This window comes from Malaclemys terrapin, chromosome 9 (assembly GCF_027887155.1).
Source record: "Malaclemys terrapin pileata isolate rMalTer1 chromosome 9, rMalTer1.hap1, whole genome shotgun sequence".
NCBI classification, from domain to species: domain Eukaryota; kingdom Metazoa; phylum Chordata; order Testudines; family Emydidae; genus Malaclemys; species Malaclemys terrapin.
In genome coordinates this window covers 13,208,838-13,232,871 of record NC_071513.1, presented here as the reverse complement: position 1 = coordinate 13,232,871, position 24,034 = coordinate 13,208,838, and the positions used below count along the sequence as shown (strand labels likewise).

The window sequence follows — 24,034 nt, the reverse complement described above, 5'->3', positions numbered from 1 at the left end:
CTTCGCATAACTCAGATTTAGAATCACCCCGATGGCTCCCAAGAGCACTCGTGATCCAGAAAGCCAGGCAAGGGAAATATATTATCCTGCCAGCAGGACTCGACTTGTACTCAGCTCTGTTTACATAATTTATAAAATGTAATCAGAAGGATTGATTAGCAAAGTGATTTAAACTTTGCAAAATATACATTGAATAAACAGGGTTAAAATAGTGTGTGAACATCACAACTGGTTTTCCCGCTGGCTAATGGAATCATTACTTTATATTTACACGCTTTCAGGCAACCTATACATATTTAAACTTCCTTTTTAAAAATCTAGTCCATAATCTTAAGTATTTATATGCAGTTTATATACATTTTAATAATCCACAAATTCATTTTACAAACAGCATCTAAAAATACCTGCAGCTTAATTATAGTTTAATATTTATGCCATGGGATGAGGAAAAATGGTTGTTACTAATGCCCATTTACGTAAAAGATTGGATGCCTGTATTTATTATCATGTGATGAGATAACCTTTTAAAGTGGATGGTGGCTGTTTAATTTGACTAAAACAAATAGACTAAATAAGAATGTATTTAATACATGTACTAGTAATAAAATAATATTCCTTGTTAGTTGAATTGTCACAGACATTAAGGGCTAGATCTGGTGCAAATCAGCATAAATCCACTGAAGGCAAATGAGCTATGCAGATTTCCACCAGCTGAGATCCGTCCCTATATATCCGGACAGTGATAGATATAACTTAATTCCAGACAGTGATTTATATATTCAGCTAAAGCGAGAAATGGCTGACCGAAATAAAAAAGAGCTGAATATTACATTGTCAGAGAGAAAATCAAGCTTTGGCACCATGTGATGGTGGGAGGGGGACTTTGGGAAATGGTTGCTGTCCCCAGATGGAATTAGCGAATTCTATTGTGTATGTGTGTTTTTAGGGTCATTCAATAGAAGAAAAAGAAATTCCCTCTACGTAACTGTGACTCTCCTCATTGTGTCAGTATTAATTCTTACGGTGGGCCTAGCTGCTACAACAAGAACCCAAAATGTGACTGTTGGAGGTTATTACCCTGGGGTTATTGTAAGTATAGAACTCGTAGGTAGGTCTAGAAAACTTATTGCCTACAAAGTCGTTTGTAATGCTGCAAATGTTATAAAAGGGTGACCCGCTCCTAAATACTAACATCTGCTCAGCTACTTTATTGCCATTTATTATGTATTATTATTTCGCATATGCCACCTCATGTCCATGTGAAAATCCCATCCAGTCAAGTTGCGGTCTTCTCCAATTAGACTTGGGCAATAACAATACATTGATCTATACGCTCCAAATTCTCAAGATAAATGTGATTTTTGGCTGACATATGGTTTGTTGTAAAACATTTTTAGTTTGCATAAGTCTGATTCATCCAGTGTGGAATAAGAGAGAGATGCCAAAAACAGTTGGGAAATCAAGGCGCAAAACATTACACACATGAGCTCAGTGGGACTAATTGTGCATAAAGTTACATTCAAAGTAGTTTACAGGATCACAGCCCCAGACTGGAAAAAACTTGGAACAGCTGAAGAAAGGAAAGAAATTAGTGCTAGATTTGACAAGGGATGTCAAAACAGTTAGCGTGCCAATTTCTATTTTAAAATGAAAATGGGAAAATAAGATTCCATCATAGAGGGATGTTTAACCTCTTGAAAGTCATTCATAGAGTATAAACCATTTATTTAGTGATGGGAATATGATTTTGGCGCCTAAACACCTTGAAGTTCACTGGTTGGAAACCAGACCTGATTGCTAGCGATTGAAAGTTGTTACCTTTTTACAGCTGTCTGGCTTATACGAGGAGTGTTGTTAATCTCAATAGAGTTTGTACCTCCAATGAAAAAATGTCTCCATCAGCAAAAAAACCCCTTCACTGTTCCCATTGGCACTCAGTTTCTTGAGGGCACTGATTTAATTAACATACTCAGCATAGCAGGCAGGGCCACCTGACGTTTCAGATTGCATCCCTGCCTGTTAGTTTGTTAATCAGCTGGATGGAAATGTGCAGTGACCTCACCTACCTTTCTGCATATGAGAACATTGTAATCTGTTGCTGGGTTATCCAGTACATACTTAAAATAGCCAGGGTTTCACAACACTCTGGAGTTTCTCCTGATTCCTTCGAAGAGACTGCTGGAAGGAATGCACATGCTATGAGACTTCCCGAAGAAGCTAGCTTCTCTAGCTCCAGAGGAATGGCTTCATTCTGATTGTAGCAGCCTGGGAAAGTCTTGTTCACACATTTGAATTACAATAGAACATGCAGAAGTGCAGATCATTCAATGCCCCTGTCACGGCAGAAGAGGAAAACCCCAAACCATTGAGTTAACAATTAGTGTTTTTCTGAAAACAGGCGAGTGTTTGGCTCTGTCTGGATTTTTTTTCCATAAGGGACTCATTCGGTCACATTCTACTCTGAGTCCCATTGATGTCCCTGGGAGATCTGTGCAAAGATCAAAGGTAGAGTTGTTTCTGTTGTAAGTCGTTGTTAAACAGAGACCTATTAATAATATTTAGCACTTTTAATCCAATAATCTCAAAGAGCCTATAGACTATGAGTAAGTAATACTTATTGTATAGATTAGCAACTGAAGCATAAAGAGGTTAAGTGATTTGTCTTAGGTCATGCAGCAGAACTGTAACAGTTCTGAGATGGAACCCAGGTGTCCTGATTGCAATGTCTTGTTTAAAAGAAAACTGCTCTTTATATGTCATCTCTCACCTACTTAGTTAATTTGTGTGGAGTCCTACATGTTGTTTGAAGTTAGTAATAATAGAGTTTACACTATTCTACAGTGTCGACAGTATTTCTAGTAACTGATTTGCTTAGTACTCGTTTCTTTCTTTCCTTTATTTTGTCTGTTCTGTGCAAACAGAGTTTACCAAGGTGGCTGATGAAGAACTGTGTAAATTGATGTTTGTCTGAATCAAATTATTACTTTCTTGGGCTTTTGTTCTTTTAGTGGGAATTTTAATAAAAATGTACCCTGTGTTGCTTTTTACTGTTAACGTGGGAAACAGAAGGGACTGGGGCCAGATCCTCAGCCGGCGTAAATCTGCATAGGTCCACTGACTTCCCTGCCCGTTTACGCAAGCTGAGGATCCGGCCTTGGAGATATAGGTAACACAACACAAAGTCATGCTGTAGTGCGGGATGCCTAACCTTTGTGACACTGAGGGCTGTGTGGGTTATTTGCTGGGAATGCCTCATAGACTCATAGACTCATAGACTTTAAGGTCAGAAGGGACCATTATGATTATCTGGTCTGACCCCCTGCATGCTGCAGGCCACAAAACCGTCCCTACCCCTTCCCTGGACTCTGTGTTGAAGTCCCCAATCCTGTGTTTTAGTGACTTCAATTGGCAGAGACCCTCCTGCTAGTGATCCCTGCCCCATGCTGCGGAGGAAGGCGAAAAACCTCCAGAGGCTCAGCCAATCTACCCTGGAGGAAAATTCCTTCCCGACCCCAAATATGGCAATCAGTAAAACCCCGAGCATGTAGGCAAGAGTCTCCAGCCTGACCCCTGTTAGCCATTATACTATTTACCTACCATTGCTTGGTATTCCTTGGCTACTATGTTTTACCACTAAACCATTCCCTCCATAAACTTATCTAACTTAATCTTAAAACCAGACAGGTCCGTCGCCCCCACCGTTTCCCTCGGAAGGCCATTCCAATATTTCACCCCTCTGATGGTCAGAAACCTTCGTCTAATTTCAAGCCTGAACTTCCCCATGGCCAGTTTATATCCATTCGTTCTCGTGTCCACATTAGTACTAAGCTGGAATAATTCCTCTCCCTCCCTTGTATTTATCCCTCTGATATATTTAAAGATAGCAATCATATCCCCCCTCAGCCTTCGCTTTGTCAGACTAAACAACCCAAGCTCCTCTAGTCTCCTTTCATACGACAGGTTTTCCATTCCTCTGATCATCTTAGTCGCCCTTCTCTGCACCCGTTCCAGTTTGAATGCCTAATTTGTGCATTCACAGGAGGCAGTGTGGCCTATTGGATAGAGCACTGGACTGGGACTCAGCAAACCTGGGTTCTGTTCCCAGTTCTGCCACTGGCCTGCTTAGTGACCTTGGGCAAGACACGCCTGCTCTCTGTGCCTCAGTTTCCCTTTGTGTAACGTGAGGATAATGCTACTCCTTTGTACAGCACTTGGAGATCTACTGGTAGAAGTGTTATTATTGACATAACTTCAGATATGAAAAATAAAGCACAGCCACCCATTATAATTGCTTTTATGTTTATAGGCCCTGGTTCAACACAGCATTTATGCATGTGCTTAAGCCTCATTGACTTCAGTGAGACTTCAGTATGTGCCTGAAATTAAGAACATAAGAATGGCCGTACTGGGTCAGACTAATGGTCCATCTAGCCCAGTATCCTGTCTTCCGACAGTGGCCAGTGCCAGGTGCTTCAGAGAGAATGAACAGAAGAGGTAATCATCAAGTGATCCATCCCCTGTTGTCAGTCCCAGGTTCTGGCAAACAGAGGCTAGGGATACTTCAGAGCATGGTTTTGCATCCCTGCCCATCCTGGCTAAGCCACGGATGGACCTATCCTCCATGAATTATCTTGTTCTTTTTTTAATGCTGTTATAGTCTTGGCCTTCACAACATCCTCTGGCAAAGAGTTCCACAGACTGACTGTGCATTGTGGGAAGAAATACTTCCTTTTGTTTGTTTTAAACCTGCTGCTTATTAATTTCATTTGGTGACCCCCCACTTATTGTGTTATGAGAAGGAGTAAATAACACTTCCTTATTTACCTTCTACACGCCAATCATGATTTTATAGACCTCTATCATATCTCCCCTTAGTCATCTCTTTTCCAAACTGAAAAGTCCCAGCCAATATATAAAGGGCTGCTCAGCAGAGCAAAGGCAGTGTTTCCCTGGAGGGCAAGGGGGAAGAACTGTCTGCCGAGGAGCACTGGAGATACTGCAGTGCTGGGTAGGGTAGCGGAGAAATAGGGGAGCTCTTGGCTGACCATGGCCAGACTGAGGCCCTGAAGCAAGGACAGGGAACGTGCTAGGGCTACGGGGGAAGTGGCCCAGGGAAAGTGGGAAGCGGGAATAGGAGGAGGGGCAGTAAGTGGCTGCCAGCTATAGCAGCACTGGGCTGGGATGCAGAGTAGTGGGCAGGCCTGGGTTTCCTCCCCCCCACTTGCCAGTGAGGAGAGTGGCCTAAATCCAGACTGCAGTTTGTTCCGGAAGCCAGGGGCTAGTCTAGAGGGACTGAGGACTGCCTGTCTCCCGAAACGGGGGAGACAGCGGGCTGGGGCACAGCCAGAGGAGTGTGTCCCAAAGAGGACACCGCGATCCGGGAGCGATGTGGGTCCAGATGGTGGAGACGGTGGAGAAAGTGGAGATAACGGCGGGTGAGACACCACTAGTAAAAGGCACCCTGCTGGTCCAAGAGAGCTAATTCCCAGCATGACCAGCAGGAGGCACCGTGGCGGTGGGTCTGCACCGTTACGTTACATACCACAGTTAGTGATTGAAAATGGATTCGAATTTGGGAAGAGAATCTGAGGCCATGTCTACACTACAAACTCTGATTGCTGCAGTAAGGATATCGCTCATGCATGTGCACACTTGGCTTCTTGAGTGGACACTGTGCATGCTCACCAGGAGTGCTTGTGTCAATGCACAGTGCAGTGCACCGTGGGTAGGCAACCCAGTGTGCAACTTGCTATGATCCAGGGCACTGTGTTTTGGGAAATTTTGGCAATGCATTGTGGGACAGAAACAACTCACACAGAGGAGACTGGGAACAAGAGGTCACATTCCCATCATGCAACTTTCTCTATCCCATAATGCCATCTAGGGTGACCAGACGTCCCGATATTTAAGTATTTGTCCCGCATCCTGACTGATCTTTGGTCGGGATGCAATTTGTCCCGATATTTCGCTCTGCCGGCTTTTTTTTTTTTTTGCTCCATTGGCGGACACCGCCCCCCCACTCCCTCATGTGTCCTGATATTTTCTTCCTCTCATCTGGTCACCCTAATGCCATCCCTATCCCATCATTTTTGTGTGGCACTTCTCACTGTCTGCCATCCTGACAGACGCATGGAGCCTGCACAGCTCTGCACTACTGTCAGCAACGTTGCAAACACAGGACGAATGATCCCCTGGTATTTGCAAAGCCACAAGAAGAAGCAGAGCAGTGGGGGACGTGATGATTTTGTGGAGGACAGTTTGTTGTGGGACACGGTGAAAACCAATTCAAGGTTATTGGTGGCATTCACGGAGAAGTTGCAGACAGTTGAGCATTGCATCTGGGCCCAAGAAACAAGCACTGACTTGTGGGATCGCATTGTAAGGCAAGTTTGGGATGACAAGCTGTGGCTGCAAAACTTTCAGATGCAAAAGGCCACATTCCTGGATCTGTGTGCCGAGCTCACCCCAGCCCTCCAGCGCAGGGACACCAGAATGACAGCTGCACTGACAGTTAAGAAGAGTGACGGTAACTCGGCGAAAGCTGGCAGTGCTGGATTGCTACTAGTCAGTGGGAAATCCACAATGGGGGCTGTTGCCATGCAAGTGTGGGGGGCCATTAAAGTGCAGGACATAGTAGATGGATTTGCAGGAACGGGGTTCCTGAACTGCGGCCTGGCAATAGGGATATGTCTGCCATCTGTTTTGGCACCAGCCCACCTTGCCACAGAGTACCTCAACAGGAAGGGCTACTTTTCTGTGGTTATGCAAGGGTTGGTGGGTCATCGGTAAGGCTACAATTTAGTCACGGAGGTTGCGGAAGTCACGGAACTCCTGAGCCCCCGGGCGGCAGAGGAACACTGCAGCTCCTGACCGTGGCAGGGGAACCGCCGCAGATTCCATCCGCCCTGGGCAGCGGGGGGAACCCCTGCAGCTCCCGGTAGCAGTGGTACGCCAGCAGCTGCATGCGGCTCCTAGCCCCTGCCCAGCTGCCCCGCTTCAGGTGGTGTGGGGACCCGCAGATCCCCATTTTGTCAGGTATATTTTTAGTAAAAGTCACAGACAGGTCACGGCTTCCGTGAATTTTTCTTTTTTGTCTGTGACCTATCTGTGACTTTTACTAAAAATATCCATGACAAAATCTTAGCCTTAGTCATCAGGGATGCTTCACCAACATCAGTGTGGGCTGGTCAGGGAAGATACTCGCATCTTTAAGAGCACAAGACTGTTCAGAAAGCTGTGAGCAGGGACATTCTTTCCCGACCAGCAGATTACCATTGGGGATGTTGAAATGCCAATAAGGACCCTGAGGAGCCCTGCCTACCCCTTGCTCCCCTGGCACATGAAGCCGTACACCAGCCACCTCAACAGCACCGAGGAAAGATTCGCCTACCGGCTCAGCAGGTGCAGAATGACAGTTGAATGTGTGTTTGGTAGATTGAAGGGGCGCTGGCGTTGTTTACTCACCAGAGTGGATCTCAGTGAGAAAAATATCCAAATGGTTATAGCTTCATGTTGTATCCTGCCCAGTATCTGTGAGGCAAAGGGGTAAAAGTTACTGCCAGGGTGGAGGGCTGAGGTGGAGCAGCTACCTGGTGAGTTTGCATAGCCAGACACCAGGGCTATTAGGAGAGCTCAACATGCAGCTATGCAGCTGAGGAGATCTTGAAAGAGCTTTTTGACTGTCAGCTGCAGTAATGTGGTGTGGTGAACTGTGCTCTGCCTGGCCCTGCAGTTCTGGGGGCTGTTAGGAATTGTGTGGTGCTTGGTGTACATTTATGAATATTATCCTGTCTGGTAATGCACCTATTAATTTTGCAGTGCTTGTATATTCATAATTATTACTCTGTGTTTGTCACTGATTCTGAGAGTTCTGGCACCCTATACAATAACAAGTTGTGGGCGCTTTCAGTAGCGCTTGGCATTTTGCAGCATATGCTGTGAAGTAATAAAGATGAATTATTTACCAAAAAATAGATTTTATTGCATATCAAAACCAGTGCAAAATTCCAACGTGCAATTAAAAAACAAATAGAATAAAAACTTGTGAAATAAATTAACAGAACTTAACAAGAGGAAAGAGCACTCCTGTCCAGTTCAGTTCATATTGGCTACACATACAGCAACCGTGGCTCTTACAGGTCAGTGTATGTAAAGCAGTGTCCTCTTTACTGGCCCGCAGTGTGGAGGAGTAAGGGTAGGGTTGTAGCCCATGATGCCATGTGGAATGTTGGGGGCTGGATGGGTAGGGAGATGCTCAAATGGAGTTCTCCTATGACTGCAAAGGGAGGCAAGCCTGTGATTGTTGGACCTGTAGGTCATCAAGACTCTGCAGCATCTGTGCTTGCTTCTGGAGAAGCCCCATTATGTCCTGGTGCATCTCCCTCTGTGTCTCCTGGGGCTTTCTCCTGTCTGCTCTTTCCCTGTCCATTCCCTCTGCAATATTCACCCTCCAGGCCCTCTGCTCCCAGTCTAATGCAGCACTGGCTTGCAGGCTCTCACTGAACGTATCCTCCCGTGTCCTCTTCTTTCTTCTCCTTATCATGGTCAAGTGTTCCAAGGGTCTGGAGGGGGGACCCTTTGTTGGAATTTTTAATAATGGAAATTAATAATGGAAATATTAATATGGGAGATTGCCAGATACTAATTTAGCCATAAATTCCTTTCTTAAGTCCAAAGTCCAAATGATTATTTTATACAATTGCTCTACACCCAACACAGTAACAAAGTATTCATAAGCATGTGATCAGTCTGCTTACAAAGTGGCCAGACCTAGGGAAAACCATCTCATTCTGGCATGCTCCAGCATGTTCAGGTAGGGTCTGACAAAGAACCTTCAAATTCTTAACTCTTTTTGCACCCTTTAACAAGTATATGATGCCATGGCCAATTAGTGACTTTAGCTAAAAAAAAAAAAACACTTTGAGACAGTTCACCCTTATGTTCAGCCTTAATCTAGATAAAATTCACAACCTCCTTTTCCCCGAGGCCTTTTCTCCTGATTGCGTCTTGCTGACCAACAGTTCTTCTATTGCTTCTGGGTTCATGTATGCCCGAATTTTTGAGATAACATTGGCATGTGTAGCAAGAAGGTCCATATTGGCTCCTTTTAAGACAGATTCCTTCTGTCATGTTTAAAACTATCTGCAGTCACCCCCTAAGTTGCCTGTAAGCTGCGTGGCCACACAGTAGTCTATTTAGCACTGCGCAGGAGCTCAAGGAACCCACCCAGGGACCTGCCACAGCCAGGGGAGGGGTGCCGATCCCCCTGGCCCCTACCTAGCCTGGCTCCCAACCTGCTGGAGCGTGGGGTGCCCCTCCCTGGCCCCAGCTCTGCTGCGGTGTGGCCCGGGCTGGCCCCAAGCACGGCCGGAGTGGCCCAGACCCAGCTGTGGATGGGTCATCCAGACCTGCTGGAGCGGTGTGGCCCCAGGCATGGCCAGAGTGGCACGGCCCCAGCTGCAGCTGGGGCGGCCCGGCCTGGGCTGGGGGAGGGGCACCTATCCTGCAGCCCCAACCCCAGAGCTACCGTGGTGAGGAGAGGCGCCTCTCCCCCCGAGCCCAGGTGCTTCTGCTGTGGGGGGAGAGAGCTGGGGGGAGTCCTCTCTCCCCGCCATAGCCCCTGAGCACCCTCCTGCATCCCAAACCCCTCATCCCCAGCCCCTCCCCAGAACCCTCACACCCTGCACCCCAATCCTCTGCCCCAGCCCTGAGCCCCTCTTCCCCAGCCCCACCCCAGAACCCTCATACCCTGCACGCCAATCCTCTGCCCCAGCCCTGAGCCCCTCATCCATGGCCCCACCCCAGAGTCTGCACCCCCAGCCAGAGCCCTCACACCCCTGCAGCACCCCCCAAAAAAATGTGCATGTCTGTAAAAAGTTGCATGACCAGTTCTGAAAAACAAAAACAAACAATAAAAAAAGAACCTGGTGCGTGCAGTTGTTTCTTGCTACTCTAATAAAATATTAATTATTTGTGCTAAGAGAAGAGAAATCATGACAGGGGAATAAGATAAGAGCACAAACTGAGAGCAAATCTCTTATCTATCATACTCATTATTACTACTGTAGCACCTTATCTGACCCCCATCACTACAGTGTCTGAACACCTTACAATCTTTTAATGTATTTATCCTCACAACACCCCTCTGAGGTAGGGAACTATTTTACAGATGGAGAACTGAGGCACAGAGAGGCTAAGTGACATGCCCAAGGTCACATGGGAAGTCTGTGGCGGAGCAATGAATGGAATCCAGATCTCCTGTGTCCCAGGCGAGTGCCTTAAGTCCTGGACTATCCTTCCTGTAATGCATTTTAGTGAACAGGCTTCCGTATTTCCCTTTCAAAACCATCCTCCCACTGTTCAGATGGTTACATTTCATATGCCCCCGCTCCAGAAGAACACCATCAAAATGGGAAATCACAGAAATTATTACTTGACACTTTACGCTTTTCTTGCTAGTAGTTATGCATTCATAAAATGCATAAATCAACATCAAGATGTCTGGGGTTAATTTTAGTGTTTAGCAAAACTAGCTAAGTTCTTACCTTTTTACATGATGTCTCCTAGGGACCCTACCTATTTTTGCCAGTGTGCCTTGTGCATGACATTGCTCTGGATAGCAGATTCTTATGATGATGTTTTGGGGATAAGACTTTTTGTTGGTGTGTTTTTCCTCTTGTACCTTAAATTCAAGTTAACGTGTGAGCAGAGAATTGGAGTGAAAGATATTTAAGGGAGTATTTGGTGGGTGTAGTCAAGATTGCCATCCCCATGTATTCAAAAATCATGAGCCAGGCCCCAAAAATTACAAGCTTGGCTTAAAAACCATGATTTTTTTTTTAAGTTATAAATTTGAGTTCTTTCTATTTGTCTTTGGGTTTTAGAGACTTCAGATTTCATAATTTCAAGCTTTTCTCCACAACTGAGGGCTAGAAACCTTTTTGTTTGGTTTAAGGAAAGCTGAAATTATCATGTGATCACGAGTCCAGGAGCTGGGAGTTTAAAAAGAAAAAGCACCACCAAATATCATGAGACTTGATCTGTAGGACAGCTGGGTTTGGAAATGTGACTGTTTTTGTGGAGGCCACACATAGAAAAATGCTTTCTGAGATGTCTTCATATTACATCCAGATGTATGCGTAAAAGGCCATTCAGGGAAGCTATGTACTCTTTTGATGTGAAAGCAGATTCCAATGCCACCCTAAATACCATCTCTTTCTTACAGTACTAACACAGCTTTGGTTGTTTTGTTCTTTCCCTCACTGAACGTAGCCACCAATGTATAACTCAGGTTCACTGAGTTGTCTTTCTCTTTGGTGATGAATGAAGTCTAGTAATTACAAATAAAGTATTCTTCTGTCCACCCCGCTATACTGGGTGGACAGACCTATGGACACTGTTACTTCTCCACCCAGGGCCGGCTCCAGACACCAGCCCAGCAAGCAGGTGCTTGGGGCGGCCAACGGAGAGGGGTGGCACCTTCGGCGGCAGGTCCCTCTCTCCCTCTGGGAGTGAAGGACCAGCTGCCGAATTGCCGCCGAAGACTGAAGCGGCGGTGGTAGAGCTGCCGCAGATCTCGATCGCGGCTTTTTTTTTTTTTTGGCTGTTTGGAGCGGCAAAAACCTTGGAGCCGGCCCTGGCTCCACCTGCCCAGATCTCATTCATACGTTTCAGATTTAATTATTATTGCATTTCACCTTTTGGTTTGTGGCTATTCTCTACAGCCAAGTGCACATTTCTCTTTAAATGTAGGTCATGTCAGTTTTGTACAGACACATTCAAGAGTTTTCTTTAATATCTGCTCTAGATACCTACCAAACCACCTTGCCCTGCTGCTTAAATGCTGTCAGGCGAAAAGTGATATCTACAGCTTTGTTGCTAATCATGCCATAGATTCCTGTGTTGAAATAATTTTAAAACTGTAATTTGATTTTTGTGAGTTTTGCTGTTTGAGTCCTTTTTGCTCAGTTTGGACAATGAATATAGACCAGTCAGTTTCATTTTCTGGTTCTTTTGCATTACACAATAATACTGAAGTATTTGGGTTGCAAACAAAGCAGGGAAGGATTTAAATGCAAACATCTGTTTTCATTCACTTTGTGTTGGCTAAATTTCATGGACATTTCTATTAATATAGATTGTATAAAACAAATTTTCCTTTTCCAGAAAAATGTAGATCACAAGCTACTTGACTCTGTTCCTTGAATCATTCTAACGTGGTCATTCAGGGACACTCTTCCCTGTTTTATTTCTTGGGTAGCTACTACCAGCATCTAGACCAAAATCCTCAAAACCTACAACAGCTGATCAGTTGGGTTTTCAGATTTAATAAGAGGATCAATAACATTCCATCAGTAGGTTAATAAACAGACTATATAAACCAGGCCCAGTAGGATCTGTTGTACTGAGATATTATGCTGACGAAGTGCAGTGAAATTATTTTCTAATAGTTTGCTTTAGGATTATTGTTAATTGTCCTCAAAAGCATCTTGTGACACCCCTTTAAATGAGGCAGGAATGGAAGAAATTAAACGAGTGCTAATATGAATGTCAGTGCAATAAATACAAACATTTACTTCTAATGACTAACAGTCTCATTGTTTAACTTAAGATTTTGGTGATCCTTGGTACAGACACTTAGACCCAGATCTTGCAAACATTTATTGCGTTGTCCCATTGATTTCCATGGGGTCTACTCTACATACGTAAAGTTACTTGCATGCATAAATGTTTGCTGGAGGGGGGCCTGAGTGCGCCAACCTTTTTCCAAGAAGACCAGCAATACAAATCCTCATCTTGCATCCATTTTCCCATTTCTAAATGTTATCTATAGGGATACACACACACACATATATATTTTTATTTTTATATGCTTGAAGTAATTTTTATTGCCATGTAAATTGTGTACTCAGCAGTTTCAGGTAGGAAGAATTAGAAGCATTACACCACTAATGTGATTCCTGCATTTATTTTCTTCAGCTGCATGAGATTTTAAGTTTGGGCCTCTTGTACAAAGAGGAATGTGTTTGAAATGCATTTTTTTGTTGCTTCTGGGTCTAACCCTACTCTGTGTGTATGCTAACTATGTTGGGTATCTTCCCTATATAAACATTTGCAATATGTTGCTTTTCAGCTTGGTTTTGGGTCATTTCTTGGAATAATTGGATCAAACTTGATAGAAAACAAAAGACAAATGGTAAGTTCAGTATCTGTGTGTAGCTAATTTATTTAAAAAATTACCTAAAGAATAGTAATAAACCTTGTTTTTAAAGTGCTAGAATGTGTTTGCCTAGCACTAGAGTAGTGCGTTTGTCAGCCTTACATTTTTGTAGACTTGCTGAACAGTAATGAATGAACTTCCATGTCTTTGTCTCATTTGTAGTTAAGTTTAAAGGGACAGTTATTCAGCTGCTGTAATTCACTGTCGCTCCATTGAGGTCAGTAGAGTTGCCCTGACGTTACCAGCTGAGGCTCTGGCCCAAAAACCCAGAATAAAGAGATAAACCGAAAATACTCTTTAAGTCTGGAACCCGCAGTCCTTCCTTAGGTAAAACTTCTGCTTTGCTGGTGCCTTACATATGACACTCCTGTTACCATAGGCACCAACTTTCCCTGGCACTGATGGGTGCTTGCGCCACCCTCAGCCCCACCCCGACTCCACCCATTCCCCACCCCCATTCCAACCCCTTCCCCAAATCCCCACCGCCCAGCTCACCTCTGCCTCTTCCCCAAGCACGCCACGTTCCCCCTCCTCCCCCCTCCCTCCCAGCCACGCGAAACAGCTGTTTTGCGGCGCAAGCGCTGGGAGCTAGGGGGGAAAAGCGGGCACGCGGCACAGTCAGGGGAGGAGGCGGAGGTGAGCTGGGCGGTGGGGCGGGGAGCTGCCGGTGGGTGTAGAGCACCCACCAATTTTTCCCCATGGGTGCTCCAGCCCTGGAGCACCCATGGAGTCGGCGCCTATGCCTGTTACAGGTATTAACAGAGTGGTTTGTCCATGGACCTAAGTCTTTACAGAATGAACCAGGTGAGAGGAATCAGGTGATTCCAGTGTAAAAGGAGCAGGAAGTTGCAGCGAAGGGGGACAAGCTTAGGAAACTGCAGTTACGCCTTTAGACACTTCAGGGAGTAGTAGAAGGCTCCTGCAGGGCCCAGAGTCACCAAGTGGAAGACATCAGCTGCGAAAGCCTGTGGAGAAGGACAGACTCCAGGCAGGCGGTACTGGGAAGCAGACAGACAGACCCTCAGGGAGGAAGGGCTGTGCCCAGCTGGAACTGGGATGAAGCCTGTGGGAGTTTGAGTTCTGTTTTCAAAGGCTTTGCGTTATTTTGGACAACCAGGAGAGAGAGACTGAACTAGGGGTGGGCTGGAGGGCCAGTGTGCACCTAGAGACTAAATAAATGGGACTCCTTGAGGGGATTCTTTGAATTACCTGGGGACTGAAGAAAGGGCAGGGCACTGCAGAGTGACCTCTGGCCACAAGGGGCAGCTCAGGAGGCAGCCAACCCTGTTACAGGACGCCAGAATATTAGCCTTTTTTTTTCCAACTGCATCACATTGTTGACTCATATTCAATCTGTGATCCACTATAACCCGCCCCACCAATCCTTTTCAGCACTATTACTGCCTAGCCAGTTATTCCCCATTTTGTGGTTGTACGTTTGTTTGTTTTTCCTTCCCAATTGGAATACTTCAGACTTGACCTTATTGAATTTCATCTTGTTGATTTCAGATCAATTCTGTAATTTGTCAAGGTCATTTTGAATTCTCATCCTGTTCTTCAAAGTGATTGCAGCCCCTCCCAGCTTGGTATCATCTGCAGATTTTATAAGTGTACTCTCCACTCCATTACCCAAGTCATTAATGAAAATATTGAATAGTACCAGACCCAGGACTTGACTGCTGCTGGAGCCCACAGAAAGCAAGTGTGAAAAATCGGGACAGGGGGTGGGGGGTAATAGGCGCCTATATAAGAAAAAGCCCCAAATATCAGGACTGTCCCTATAAAATAGGGACATCTGGTCACCCTACACTTGATACACCCTCCCAGTTTGACAGTAAACCATTGATAACTACTCTTTGAGTATGATCTTTCAAACACTTGTGCACCCACCTTATAGTAACTTCATCTGGTACCCATTTCCCGAGTTTGCCTATGAGAATGTCAAGTGGAACTGCCAAAAGCCTTAGTAAAATCAGGCTATATGATGTCTGCAGTTATCCCCCTATCCACTAGGCCAGTAACCCAGTCAAAGAAGAAAATGAGGTTGGTTTGTAATGATTAGTTCTTGACAAATCCATGTTGGTTATTACTAATAACCCTATTATCCTCTAGGTGCTTACACATTGATTTTGTAATCATTTGTTCCAGTATCTTTCCAGGTTGACTGGTCTGTAATTTCCTGTGTCCTGTTTGTTCCCCTTTTTAAAGATAGGGATGGCTTGCCCTTCTCTGGGCCCTCACCCATCCTCCATGAGTTCTCAAAGATAATCACTAACGGTTCGGAGATTGCTTCAGCTAGTTCCTTGTGTACCCTAAGGTGAATTTCATCAGGCCCTGCCGACTTGAATACATCTAACTTATCTAAATATTTTTAACCTGTTCTTTCCCTATTTTGGCTTGTATTCTTCCCCTCTGTTGTTAATATTAATTGTGTTATGCATTTGGTCACAATTTACCTTTTCAGTGAAGACTGAAGCAAAATAAGCATTGAACACCTCAGCCTCTGTGATGTCATCAGTTATTAGCTCTCTTTCCTTGCTAATTAGAGGACCTACATGTTCCTTGTCTTCCTTTTTATCTTAATGTATTTATAGAATGTCGTCTTATTCCCTTTTATGTCTAGCTGTAACTCATTTTGTGCTTTAGCCGTTTAGATTTGCATGAGAAGTGATTATGCATGAGAAAATTTAGAGAAATTTGCCATGAATGTTCCACACTTGCAATTCGAAATGCTCATAGCTTGAAACACTGTTGTTTCTTCTGTTGTTAGCAGTGTGAATGCAGCTTATCTGAGGAATGTATGGGAAATGACCACTCCTTTCACTGAATAACTCCAATCTGCAGTACTGAACTTCTTGAAACTTAAAAAAAAAAAAGTAAACTGAGATGAAGCATGGAAAACATGAGCCCCACAGGAGTTGTTTTGAGAAAGTTTAAGTTTTGAGCAACTGAAAAGGTGTCGGAGTGGAAGGTCAGGATGGAACTTGGAACAGAACTGTATTTATGTGGGAACTACCTGAACCCACAATTGTACCTATTCACAACAGAAAACCTACACATTAATTCCCTGCCGTCTTCCTCCTCCTCACCTCTTAATGTTCAGGAAAGCAGGGTACCAGGGTAATGGCCATAAGATTTCCCTGTAGCACCTCACATACCAGCATCTCAAAGCACTTTATGCACCTCAGGTGACACCTGCAAAAAGGGGGGGAAATGGGCTTGTGCCCCGCTTTTTTCTCTCTTCCTTCTTGTTTGTCATGTAGGAAAGGCCTGAACAAATCGTTTTCACAAAAAGTTACTTCTTGTTTGTAAATTCAGGTCCTATGTAGCCTGCAAGGCTGTGGTATTTGGAGAAATAGTGAAATGGTATCACAAGAGCAATGAGAGGGAAAAGTTGGGCAGGGAAGGGATTTTTAGTCAGGCTTCTCAAAATTATGTTTCCCTTTTGCTTATATCCATTTAACTCCAATGCCTGACTAATTCTTTGGAGAAAGGAAGCCTTTGTTAAAGAATGAACATCTTTCCTCTCCCATCCCGTCAGCTGAGGTTTGAGAGATAACAATGTACATCCTTGGAGAACCCCAGCAAGTCCTCCTGACCCTGCCAGCAGGTAGGGGATCTTGGGGGACAACTACTGCACTGGTGGGGTGCAAAATAAACTTTTATTAAGAAAATGCAAAAACAGGGAAAAATTAATAGTGAGGGGTATGGGGTTTGTTAAGGTAGACAATTGAGGAGGGGTTTCTTTTAGTAAATAGGATGGGGGGTTCAATAGTGGGGTACAATACAGTGGAGTACAATACAGTTGGTAACCAATTAACACTGAAGTATAAATGTAACAGGTAGCTAACAGTTCCTATGTAAAGGGTGTGTCACAGCAGCATATAACCAACTAACAGTTATGGGTAAAATGTGTTAAATAACCAACAACTCTAGGTAAAAATACGTCACAGTGGTTAAATGTAAAATGTGAGATGTGTTAGAGAGAAAAAGGGTAACCAATGGGGTTTTATGCTAAACTTCAGTAATACAATTGAGGTTTGGCAGCAGCAGGAGTGTGGTGAGCACGTGGGGGAAGGGATTAAAAGAGAGAGAGAGAGAGAGAAAGGCAGTGGTAGAGGAGTGAGGTTGGGGGATGGGGGAAGAGGAGCAGGTGGTGGAGCAGAGAGGGAGATTTAAACTTAGGGAGACAGAGAGCAGACAGGCTGCAAGTTTAAACAGCAGAGAAACAATTATACAGAACACAGCAAAATCTTATCTATGATTTAACTTAACCAAGGCTACACAAATTAGCAAGTAACAGAACACAATGCAACAATTATTTAAGCCTAACTTACAGAGTACAATGCAAGCAATTTTCTAAACCTAATTTAACCACAACTATACAAAATGAAATTACAATGTATCTAGACTAAAGGCTAAATCTAACCTAATGGGTGCACCTTATACTAGGGGTAGTTCCAGAGGGCAGAGTGGTGAGTGCCCAGGATACAGCTTCAAGGGGGGTGTTTAACTAGTGGTGGCTGCAAGCAGGCTTATTTCTAGCAGCAAAGGTGCTGCGGAGATAGAAGCAGATTACAGATACAGACCAAGGAGTTAGCTTGGGTCTGCCTGCTGGGGAAAGAAAGCCAGCAGCTAGAACAAGGGGAGTGTGCAAGAGGTTTTTCCTTACCAATCCCCAAAGCAGCAGCAGGAACAGCAGTTTCAGCATCAGAGGACGCAGAGAGGACTCAATTCGCTTACAATAATCAGGAGATCTCCAGGCACAAATTCGTTGTTCATGGGAGGGGAGTTTAAAAACGGGGGTACGCTCAAAAACAAACGAGAGCGGGGAGAGGGCCCCCCAAAGACCCCTAGCTGATCAGACCAGGTGGCAAAGCAAGGACCTTCTCCGGGGGTCTGATCAGAAAATGTCTGGTTTTATAGGCAAACTCAGGCAGTTTCCCGCCAGTAACTTTGATTGGTTCCCCTTAATCCAGGGGAGGAGAGAAGGCAGGGAAACTGCAGGTAGGCACAGGACATGTCTGGGCAAGTTCTGAGTCACAGGTATGACTCATATGCTCAGCTATGTGGCCACTTTAGGTCTTGCATACCTGGGCAGAGCACCCTACACCGAGCTGGGTCCGAACAAAAAAGCTAGACAAAGGAGCGAAAAAGCCAGCCCCCCCCTCCCCCCCCCCCATCAGAGCAATGGCTCCAGTCAGTCTGCACAAGCCATTTCCATGAGCAGGGCCAGGCTGTGACTTTGGTCAGTTCCATGTGGGGGTGGCCACTCAGAATCCAGCAAGGGGACAGCTGTAACAGACATCCCATCCCGTCAGCTGAAGTTTGAGAGATAACAATGTACATCCTTGGAGAACCCCAGCAAGTCCTCCAGCAAAATCAAGGGAAACCAGTGCTGTCAGCCCTGATATTTTTAAGGTAAAAAAACAAGCAAGAAAGAAAAATTTAAACAACCCTTTGGGGCTGTCTTTAAGAAGCAAAAATTAGCACATGGGAGCACTCTGGCTCAATCTAGGAAAATATTTAAGCACCAGCTTAACTTTAAGCATGTGCATTGTCCCTTAAACTCAGTGGAACTACTCAAGTGCTTAAAGTTAAGTGCTTGCTTGAGTACTTAGCTGGACTGGGCCAGGGTACTCAGCACGCTATATGATCAAGCCCCGTGTCTTCCCTGTGCTCCTACCATACTGTATTTGAAATCATTTTGAATAAGTCCTTGACAGAACAAGGAGCAATGGTCTCAAGTTGCAGTGGGGGAGGTCCAGGTTGGATATCAGGAAAAACTATTTCACTAGGAGGGTGGTGAAACACTGGAATGCGTTACCTAGGGAGGTGGTGGAGTCTCCTTCCTTGGAGGTTTTTAAGGCCCGGCTTGACAAAGCCCTGGCTGGGATGATTTAGCTGGGAACTGGTCCTGCTTTGAGCAGGGGGTTGGACTAGATGACCTCTTGAGGTCCCTTCCAACTCTGATATTCTATGATTCTAAGTCACTTTTCTGAGGGGTGATGCACAATTTGGTTTTGGCCTTACTGTATTTAAGCAATCAATCTAAAATCAGATCTAATATTTATTTTAAAGCCAAATGATGTGGCGTGATTTATATGGAGGGCTAGCGGAGGTGCCAATCCCATAGAGTGATTAAAACCGAAAAACCTTCTGGAAACAATTGTGTGTTTTAGAAAGAAAAAAAAATAGGTGAAATGTCCATCAGGTATTTATAGAGCAGTGTCACTGAGTAATCTAGGTGATGGAAGTGGGGCGGCAGATTGTAACTGAAACATGATCAACTTCTCAGGCTTCATACGCAAAAGTATTTTAATGCAGTGTATCTGAGGGTGGGGGTCAGTCACTCTCTTTATTCCTTATGGCTTTATTTTCAAGCACCTCTCCAACGGGGTAACATAAAACAAGAGATTTATTTTTCATCCAGTAATAAAAGGATCCAAACCATAGATATGAGAAGCCGTAAATGACAGGGAAACAAGATTAATCAACATTCCCCTAATACAGTGGTTCCCAAACTTGTTCCGCTGCTTGTGCAGGGAAAGCCCCTGGCAGGCCGGGCCGGTTTGTTTACCTGCCGCGTCCGCAGGTTCGGCCGATCGCGGCTCCCAGTGACCTCGGTTCGCTGCTCCAGGCCAATGGGAGCCGCTGGAAACAGCGGCCAGTACGTCCCTCGGCCCGCGCCGCTTCCCGCTGGCCTGGAGCAGCGAACTGCAGCCACTGGGAGCTGCGATCGGCTGAACCTGCGGACGCGGCAGGTAAACAAACCGTCCCGGCCTGGCCCACCAGGGGCTTTCCCTACACAAGCGGCGGAACACGTTTGGGAACCACTGCCCTAATATCAGCTAAAATGAGAAGAGAAACTATTGCTTCAGGATCCCAGCTGTGATACAGATGTTTGTGCCTTGGCTAACATGGACCTTGTAGAACATTTACTTTAAGCCTTTCCCAGGATGCTGTCATCCTGCTGGGGCTGGCTAGCAGGTTCTCAAACTTTTTCATAGCATACTGTAGACCATTTCTGAACAGGACGACTGTCTCATGCACAACTCCCCTCCCATCCACAATTGTGCCGCAGCCCCGTGGCAATTACAATAGTTGCTTACACTGAAAACTAACGTGGGGGAAAGCACTTAAAGTATCCTACGCTCTCTTTTTAACGTGATTGAGTGGGGGAAACAGAGAGGGTTAGCTTTGTGGGAACAGCCAGCTCTTTGCAGACCACCAAAAATTGGTCCTTAGAGCAATTTGGAAGCCACTGCTCTGTAGGAACTATAGGGGTTTGTGAATCCCATTCCTTGCTTAGAAGTCTTCCTTCAAACTAAATGCAAAGCTGAGCCCAGCCTCTAGGAGGTGGTCCTCCCCAAAGGACGCTGAATGATTTGGCCCATTTCCTCACTCGAGTACATAGGAAGTTACTGCCACCACTCCTGAATGGGGCTTGTAGAGACTAGTTGAGTCAGAACGATAATGTGGATCTCTGTGCTGCAAAATTTGTGTCAGAGTTACGGGGCTGCTGCTCCCCTTGCTGGGCTCCCTGAGTGTACCCAGGTGTTTGGCCTCATGCACTATCTGTCTCGGGGAGGAGAATTTCCTACTGTTAGACTGGGATCTGGGTCCAACACCCTGCTGGTGCCACCCACTTATTACCATGCAGCCTGACTAGGCACCTGCATTTCTTCCCTTGGGAAACATGTGATCGACAGCCTTCATAAAACAAGCAGCTTTATTAGAGAATGGAACAAAGCATTAGAGAAAAGGATTTCAAAGCAGCAAACAGCTGCATGCAGGTTTACTCACCCAGTCTTACACTTCACTACTAGCTACGTGAGATGGTTCCTTCTTAAATTGGGCTTGCTCTGGTCCTGTAACTCTCATTATTTTAGGAAGCCCAGGAGGTGTGGGCCCCAGCCAGGTCACTGGTTTGATTCCAGAGAGTCAGTGTGTTCCACTGTCTCCTTGACTACGGTTTCCCCCTCAAGGAACACCCTTTTCTCAAAGCCCCACCTGCCCTGGCTGTGGGTGAATCCAATTATTATATTGCTCAATGGCTTTTGTTACAGGGCCCAGATGTGAAGACTTCCCTTAGCCTCAGACTGGTTTTCCCAGTGGCCCAGCCAGAGCGTCTAAGGCCATGTCTACACAACAAAATTATGTCAATCTAACTTACACCAGCATACAACCACCGCAGTTATTATATCGCTTGCGTGTGCGCACACTGGGCTCCTGGTGTCGACAGTGCGCGTCCTAACCACAAGGGCTTGTATCGATTGTGTTGTCATCATGGGGCATAGTGAAGTGGCTCCTGAAAGCCAGTAACAGTCGATGTAAGCAACGCAGTGTCTAAACTGACACCACATTGACCAAATTACATCAACTGTGACTCTACGCTGCATGAGGAGGTGGTGTTACTATATTGGCAGAGGGAGGCAGTTACGTCGACGGGAGCCAAATTTAAGTGAAGACACTTCCACAGCGAGGCCAATGCCAGGCAGCTGACGTCAGCCTAACCCTGCAGTGTAGACCAGGCCTAAGATACTGCTCCAGTGATGGTTGCTCCATTGTTTGGCAGCTAGACGCCTTCAGCCGTAATGGCTTGCAATCACAGGTCTTACGTCTGTGCGATGAAACTGTCTGCTCTCTCTGACATTCCAACAAACCGGAGGCCACTCATCCAGTTTTAAACCAGACAGCCCTCTCTTTGGGTGATTTGTCCCCCGTCCAGTACTGAGACAAAACCAAACATGGTCCATTTTGAAGAGCGCGCCGCTCCATCCCCGTTGGCGTGATCTTGCTCGCACTATGTGAGGTCACACCGGCAGGGTGGGGGTCACACCATTCCTGGAAGTACTGGAATGTCTCATATTCCAGGAATGCGTGAGTGGCCATCCTACACTCAGAAATCCTGCACATTTTGGGGGTACAGATGAATGTTCATTGTCGAGCACCTCCACATTCATCACCACCAGTAATACAGTTTGGCACGGTTGGCCGCCCCTGCAGGAGAAGTCCAGGAATAGGGGTTGCTGCTGGCCAGGGCCAAAGTGAGTTGGCAAAACTGGAGAAGCACCTGCCCTTGCTGATCCTAGTGCTAGCCAGTGCTGTCCAGCTCTCCATTTCATGAGTGCCCTGTTCACTGTGGAGTACATGTATAGTCTCATACATTAAAGTGGCTCTCACACCTTAACAAGATGTCTTGCTGCAGGAGGTGCATGACAAATGTTGCAGAGCTAGCTTATAGCAGAGAATCCGACCCCATGTGTCTGATGTGGTATGAAGGTGTTTGTTTCACTTAACCCCACCCATGTTTGTTGCAACCCACATTTGTTGCAACAGCAACACGTTCCCTTGTGATGTGGTCATTCCCCCAGCAGGGTTTCCAGCAGGGTTGTCTGCTGCTTGCAGCAGGCTCACGGTGCTGCAGCACCAGCATAGTCAGGCGCTGGCTGAGTAACCACAATCATATTACTCCTGCCCTCTGCCCTGCATTCTCTATGGGGCTGCCTATAAAATAACAGAGTGACTTGAAGTTGGCTCTGTGGCCTTTTTTCAAAGCCCTGAGCAGCCTCGTCTCAGGGCACGTCTATCTACAGCAGCAGCCTCGACGCTTCCTACGTCGATGGAAGGGCCTTTTCCTGTCGATGTAGTTAATCCATCTCTCCGAGTGGCGGTAGCTATGTTGACGGAAGAAAAGAATCCTTCCATCGACCTGGTCACATCTACGCTGGGGGTTAGTTTGACCTAACTATGGCAATATAAGTGCAACGTTTTTCACAACCCTAAGCAATGTAGCGAGGTCAATCTCATGTTCACCTCTAGACCAGGCCTGGTTTGTTACCTGATCAGGACATCACCCTTGGGCCCTGTCCAAAAAGGTATCTGTGACCCCAGCAAGGACCACACCGTGACCTTACGTTGGCTGGTGATTGCACCTTCGCTGTGACAGGAGCTAGCGCTTGGAACACTGTTCCTGTCTGTGTTTTGAGTGTGTCCGCTGTTGGCCCTTTATACCTGTCAGACACTCCTGGCATGTTTACATAATATTCACTGAATTGTTTAGGGCCTGGGTGAAGCTTTCAAAATACTGTTTTCTCCATGAACTGCTTCGGTGCATTAGCTTGGTAAAAGCCTCCAGCAGAATTGTTCAGCACTGAGGAAAAGCATTTGACCCATTGCCTCTCTTACCCTTGGTTCCACGTATTACAGTGTAGAGTACATATTTGTCACAGCAAACAGAAGGGCTTTCTTCCCTGCATAAACTAGAACTCAGCGCACCCTTCATTGTAGAGCTGCTAACGATGCTTCCATAATCATGTCCTGGGTAGCCTCTCCAGTAGCAGAATAGAAATTAAATTGCCATGAAGATACAGAGGAACTATAGTCAGTTATGCTTGCCAAATAAAAAATGATATTTGGATCCGGGTACCTATTTTAACTGTGATTGTGCAGTGGACGTGGAACTCCTACCAGAAGAGATGAAACTCTGTAATGTTTACACGAGAGGCTAATAAAATACAACGGTTTACTAATTTAGGACCTGATCCTGCAAACATCTATTATACAGGAAGTCACAGAGACACTCAGTACATGTTTGCAGAAGGAACCCTTCAGTAATCACAGTGGTTTATTCAGAGTAACACCACAGTATGCTGCTAGCACGCTGCCAACAGAAATGTTTATTAGCTGTGGGACAAGAGAAAGTCTCAGGCATTATCCTCCATTTAGAAAGTTCTTTTAAAGAAGGGAGAAAATAAACAATTGACTGACCTAATTGTGCAGGTGCCATCTTCCCTCTCTCCCTTCCACTGC

At 45.5% G+C, this 24,034-nt stretch overlaps 1 protein-coding gene across 2 annotated transcripts in view; it reads left to right on the top strand.

The window, feature by feature from the left end:
* Positions 1 to 24,034, top strand: part of TMEM255A (transmembrane protein 255A) — a 58,323-nt gene that overhangs the window by 4,132 nt on the left and 30,157 nt on the right. For both annotated transcript variants that reach the window (XM_054039004.1, XM_054039003.1), the window contains exons 2-3: positions 947 to 1,089; positions 13,133 to 13,195. In XM_054039004.1, the coding sequence (XP_053894979.1) occupies positions 947 to 1,089; positions 13,133 to 13,195 (206 nt within the window). The remainder of the gene's footprint in view (positions 1 to 946; positions 1,090 to 13,132; positions 13,196 to 24,034) is intronic.